The sequence below is a fragment of the Leptodactylus fuscus genome, chromosome 5 (genome assembly GCF_031893055.1).
Source record: "Leptodactylus fuscus isolate aLepFus1 chromosome 5, aLepFus1.hap2, whole genome shotgun sequence".
NCBI classification, from domain to species: Eukaryota; Metazoa; Chordata; class Amphibia; order Anura; family Leptodactylidae; genus Leptodactylus; species Leptodactylus fuscus.
The window spans coordinates 218,843,891-218,849,885 of NC_134269.1; the positions used below are offsets into that span (position 1 = coordinate 218,843,891).

The 5,995-nt window shown below is 39.7% G+C and overlaps 1 protein-coding gene across 1 annotated transcript; it reads right to left on the reverse strand.

Annotated features, from left to right (window-relative positions):
• Nucleotides 1-5,023: 5,023 nt before the first annotated feature.
• LOC142204625 (ribonuclease pancreatic-like) lies at nucleotides 5,024-5,497 on the reverse strand. Its single transcript, XM_075275933.1, has one exon. It carries the CDS (start codon nucleotides 5,495-5,497, stop codon nucleotides 5,024-5,026), a length of 474 nt encoding a protein of 157 aa, XP_075132034.1.
• Between the last annotated feature and the right edge of the window lie 498 nt (nucleotides 5,498-5,995).

Below are 5,995 nucleotides of genomic sequence, written 5' to 3' on the forward strand. Positions count from 1 at the left end.
GTTAGAGGTTTTTTAACACATTTTGTTTGCAAAAACCCCAAAAAAACTGCGCACAAGTGTTACTTGTTCTTCGATAGGTTTTCATGGAATGAACGCCATAGAGGGCTTGGAGACCTTACACTATGTGCTGGGAACATCACTGTATACATTGCAGGGCATTAATATTGGGTAGGGGCACACAGGGATGTGGTAGGGATAGGGGTAAAAAAGGATAAGATGCAGGGATGGGCCCAAAAAAAACTTACAGCGGGGCATCTCCCTTCTACGTCCTCTGAATGTTGCAAAGGATGTTTTATATGGAGGACACTCATAAAGCCTTTGCATTGAGCCCACCAGTGTGTAGCAATGGCCGAGCGCCCTGATCTGACCAGGTATGGAGGTGAGACCTGCCCGGGGATACAAGTAATACACGTCCAGTACAAGGAAGCTTTACAGCCACCGGGCAAACCGGCATCGCCTCGGTAAAGGTAACAAATCTTAGTATGTCCTAAATGTATAAGTCTTAATAAGATGGAACTTACAAGATCTTCCTTTCTCAGAACAATAGACGGATGGCTTTGGCTATTTCCAGCGATTAGACCCCAGACCTGCTGGTATAAAATGTAATAATATAATATAATCTTTTGCATCAAGACCCAACATAACCTATCCTGATATACCGATATAAAGAATCAGCAGATGTGGACTCCCCCTGCTCAGAATAAGGAGCGGCTGGTGATTTGTATCTGTATAGATCGAGGGTCAGTAATAAGATGCCCCCTAGTAAGATGTACAGGGCGTATTCATATGGGGTTTGTATTGGGACAATCCTTTGTATGTAAGATCTTCCCATTACAATGATGTGTCATTCTTTGATCCACTTGATACAACAATTGGTAACAAATTTGCATTTCTCAAATGCTGCATTGATGGAACCACATCATGTATATAGACACAATATAGGAAGAATAGACAAGCTCCTAATTCTTAAGTGTATACATAAACCTCCATCAGTCTCACCTGATAACCCGACTCGATGACGTCTTTAGTCTCAGTCCTGAAGCTTGTGGCGTCTTCTGAAGTCGGGGGTCTCTTAAATGTGTGACTTACTGGAAGTCCCATCACATCGCTGCCCAAAATATCTCTCATTATGAAGAAGTGAAAGCAGCGGCGGTGAGGGGGATGTTATGGGGCTCCGCACTTACAAGAAGGAAATGTTTACCATCACACCCTACAGATATGTAACAGGGGGCAGCTTGACAACTAACACATTAAAGCGGCCTCCGAATATAGAAGAACTTCTACTAAGTGAATATTACATGTGACTATGAGAAATATTGTACTATATGTTATTAGGAGAGCTGGTTCCTTCTCCACTGTGATCCTGGATATGGACTCTATGTAACCAAACAGAACGTGTGTATACCGTATAGTCTGATTGTATAGAGTATATACTGTATAGTCTGGTTGTATAGAGTATATACCGTATAGTCTGGTTGTATAGAGTATATACTGTATAGTCTGGTTGTATAGAGTATATACTGTATAGTCTGGTTGTATAGAGTATATACTGTATAGTCTGATTGTATAGAGTATATACTGTATAGTCTGATTGTATAGAGTATATACTGTATAGTCTGGTTGTATAGAGTATATACTGTATAGTCTGGTTGTATAGAGTATATACTGTATAGTCTGGTTGTATAGAGTATATACTGTATAGTCTGGTTGTATAGAGTATATACTGTATAGTGTGATTGTATAGAGTATATACTGTATAGTCTGGTTGTATAGAGTATATACTGTATAGTCTGGTTGTATAGAGTATATACTGTATAGACTGGTTGTATAGAGTATATACTGTATAGTCTGGTTGTATAGAGTATATACTGTATAGCCTGATTGTATAGAGTATATACTGTATAGTCTGGTTGTATAGAGTATATACTGTATAGTGTGATTGTATAGAGTATATACTGTATAGTCTGGTTGTATAGAGTATATACTGTATAGTCTGGTTGTATAGAGTATATACTGTATAGACTGGTTGTATAGAGTATATACTGTATAGTCTGGTTGTATAGAGTATATACTGTATAGTCTGATTGTATAGAGTATATACTGTATAGTCTGATTGTATAGAGTATATACTGTATAGTCTGATTGTATAGAGTATATACTGTATAGTCTGATTGTATAGAGTATATACTGTATAGTCTGATTGTATAGAGTATATACTGTATAGACTGGTTGTATAGAGTATATACTGTATAGACTGGTTGTATAGAGTATATACTGTATAGTCTGGTTGTATAGAGTATATACCGTATAGTCTGATTGTATAGAGTATATACTGTATAGTCTGATTGTATAGAGTATATACTGTATAGTCTGGTTGTATAGAGTATATACTGTATAGTCTGGTTGTATAGAGTATATACCGTATAGTCTGGTTGTATAGAGTATATACTGTATAGTCTGGTTGTATAGAGTATATACTGTATAGTCTGGTTGTATAGAGTATATACAGTCCTATGAAAAAGTTTGAGCACCCCTATTTATCTTAATCATTTTTAGTTCTAAATATTTTGGTGTTTGCAGCAGCCATTTCAGTTTGATATATCTAATAACTGATGGACACAGTAATATTTCAGGATTGAAATGAGGTTTATTGTACTAACAGAAAATGCGCAATATGCATTAAACCAAAATTTGACCGGTGCAAAAGTATGGGCACCCTTATCATTTTATTGATTTGAATTCCCCTAACTACTTTTTACTGACTTACTGAAGCACAAAATTGGTTTTGTAACCTCAGTGAGCTTTGAACTTCATAGCCAGATGTATCCAATCATGAGAAAAGGTATTTAAGGTGGCCAATTGCAAGTTGATCTCCTATTTGAATCTCCTCTGAAGAGTGGCATCATGGGCTACTCAAAACAACTCTCAAATGATCTGAAAACAAAGATTGTTCAACATAGTTGTTCAGCGGAAGGATACAAAAAGTTGTCTCAGAGATTTAACCTGTCAGTTTCCACTGTGAGGAACATAGTAAGGAAATGGAAGACCACAGGGACAGTTCTTGTTAAGCCCAGAAGTGGCAGGCCAAGAAAAATATCAGAAAGGCAGAGAAGAAGAATGGTGAGAACAGTCAAGGACAATCCACAGACACCTCCAAAGAGCTGCAGCATCATCTTGCTGCAGATGGTGTCACTGTGCATCGGTAACAATACAGCGCACTTTGCACAAGGAGAAGCTGTATGGGAGAGTGATGAGAAAGAAGCCGTTTCTGCACGTACGCCACAAATAGAGTTGCCTGAGGTATGAAAAAGCACATTTGGACAAGGCAGCTTCATTTTGGAAACAAAAATTGAGTTGTTTGGTTATAAAAAAAAAGGTGTTATGCATGGCGTCCAAAAAGAAACAGCATTCCAAGAAAAACACATGCTACCCACTGTAAAATTTGGTGGAGGTTCCATCATGCTTTGGGGCTGTGTGGCCAATGCCGGCATCGGGAATCTTGTTAAAGTTGAGGGTCGCATGGATTCCACTCAGTATCAGCAGATTCTTGAGAATAATGTTCAAGAATCAGTGACGAAGTTGAAGTTACGCCGGGGATGGATATTTCAGCAAGACAATGATCCAAAACACCGCTCCAAATCAACTCAGGCATTCATGCAGAGGAACAAGTACAATGTTCTGGAATGGCCATCCCAGTCCCCAGACCTGAATATCATTGAACATCTGTGGGATGATTTGAAGCGGGCTGTCCATGCTCGGCGACCATCTAACTTAACTGAACGCGAATTGTTTGTCCAAAATACCTTTATCCAGGATCCAGGAACTGATTAAAAGCTACAGGAAGCGACTAGAGGCTGTTATCTTTGCAAAAGGAGGATCTACTAAATATTAATGTCACTTTTCTGTTGAGGTGCCCATACTTTTACACCGGTCAAATTTTGGTTTAATGCATATTGCGCATTTTCTGTTAGTACAATAAACCTCATTTCAATCCTGAAATATTACTGTGTCCATCAGTTATTAGATATATCAAACTGAAATGGCTGCTGCAAACACCAAAATATTTAGAACTAAAAATGATTAAGATTAATAGGGGTGCCCAAACTTTTTCATAGGACTGTACTTTATAGTCTGATTATATAGAGTATATACTGTGCAATTGAACTCTTATAATGGCTATTGATTACTTATATAGGAGTGTTTATGGTCAGTATTAATACACTTCACCCACAGGATGGGGGCGCTATGGAGACCCTACTCACTACAACATATTGGCACCCACCACCATTGGTTTATGCCTCTGGTGTGTCATGTACAGCGCCGAGCCCTAGACTATCTGCATTGGGCACCCCTTGTATTACATTACCGGGCCCCTGTTGCAAATCATGTGACCTTTGCATCTGAGTGGAGGTCCGCCTTCTCTTCTCTGGTGGGAAGAGCCCTTCATAGAGTTGCAACATGGCAAAAGTGGGAGTGGCCTTTTAAAGGGGAGTGGGCCTTTAAAGGGGAGTGGTCTTTAAAGGGGAGTGGCCTTTATAAAAGGGCACAGTTACATATACCCACACCCCCATATAATAATATACCCCACATTACTATTGCAGCTTGATATAAGAAAAAAAAACTCTATCAAACCCAATAGAGTTTGTGGCTTAGTCAGTAAAATAACAGCCTTACCTCCTCAGGGTCTTGGGTTCAAATCCTCACAGATACCTTTGAATTGATAAAGAATTTCTCAACACCTGACATCAGGAGACCCAATAGGTAGAAGTTGTACAAAGTAACTTAAGGAAGGAAAATGAAGACGCGGAGAGTAAGATCTGGATAGAGTTTATTATTACATTGCTTTTGTAACACATAAATGATAGAAAGCGGCGGAGAACATCGTCACAGGCGCTAACACGTCTATTACCACCTCATATGTCTTGCAGCAGGTCTGGGGATCTAGAAGATGTTTATCAGTCTTCAGGTGGGTTTCAAGGGTTATACATTGCGCTCAGACTATGGAAAGCCATCTATAGGAGCCTTATATAAGGACTGCTGTACATCTACACTCAGAAAACGGAGGAGTCTTGTTTGTTCTATTAAGATGCACGGGTTCTCCGCTCTCACATTTTACTTCTATATATTTTCGTGTATCTTCTTTCTTGGTATATTTACAGTCTGGTGGCATTGAATTTTTTACGTGGCTACAAACAATCACCATAAAAGTATTTAGACTCCAGCACATTTTGTTGCTGCCTTCTGGACATATTCTTTTGACCTCCTCCCTCGAGTCGAAGATGAAGGTGTTGACTGGTTTGCATCGGTTACCATTCACAGTAGAGATTCCTTTGCTCCTCATGTAATGTGTACAGCTTGTAAAAAGCGTCTCATCGGTGACTATATGCCTTCTTGCGAAGTCGCTGAAATCTGATACATCTTGGTTTGACTGAGAACATGAAGCAGAACCCAGAAGAAGAAGTCCCGAAGTGACGAGGAGGATCTGCACTGGAGACATTGTATCAGGATCTGCTGAGACAAAACAGACCCTGTAAATCTTCCCAACATATGTGGCGACTCCTTGTCTGAGCAGACAATAGATAAAACTGCTACAAGTATATGGCGACATATTTATTCACCAAGCCGTGTGCTCAGACCCTGTACAGCGCCACCTATAGGGGGAAACTTAGGAAGACTTCAATGCCAGTCTCCATATCTCCTGCACCGGTGGAGGATGCGCCTGATTTATAAGGAGGTACAAACCTTCACCAAACTCAGAAGCTTCATCTATGTGCACCTGCACAGATATCACATGCCAGTTTCATCACCCCCTGCATACCTTCATTGCACCTTTTTGGAAATATACAGGGGCACCATGAAACACAATTTTTCAGATTAGGGTATCAGCCCCAGTTACAGGGAAAATCAGCCTCCCCCACCAAAATAAGTAGTGATCAGATTTCCCCAAAGGTCTATTATGATCTAATCGGGACACAATGCAAAAAATAATGAATAT

Bases quoted from the DNA above. Each gene is read 5' to 3' on its own strand.
- LOC142204625 (XM_075275933.1), bottom strand. From the start codon at position 5,497: ATGTCTCCAGTGCAGATCCTCCTCGTCACTTCGGGACTTCTTCTTCTG.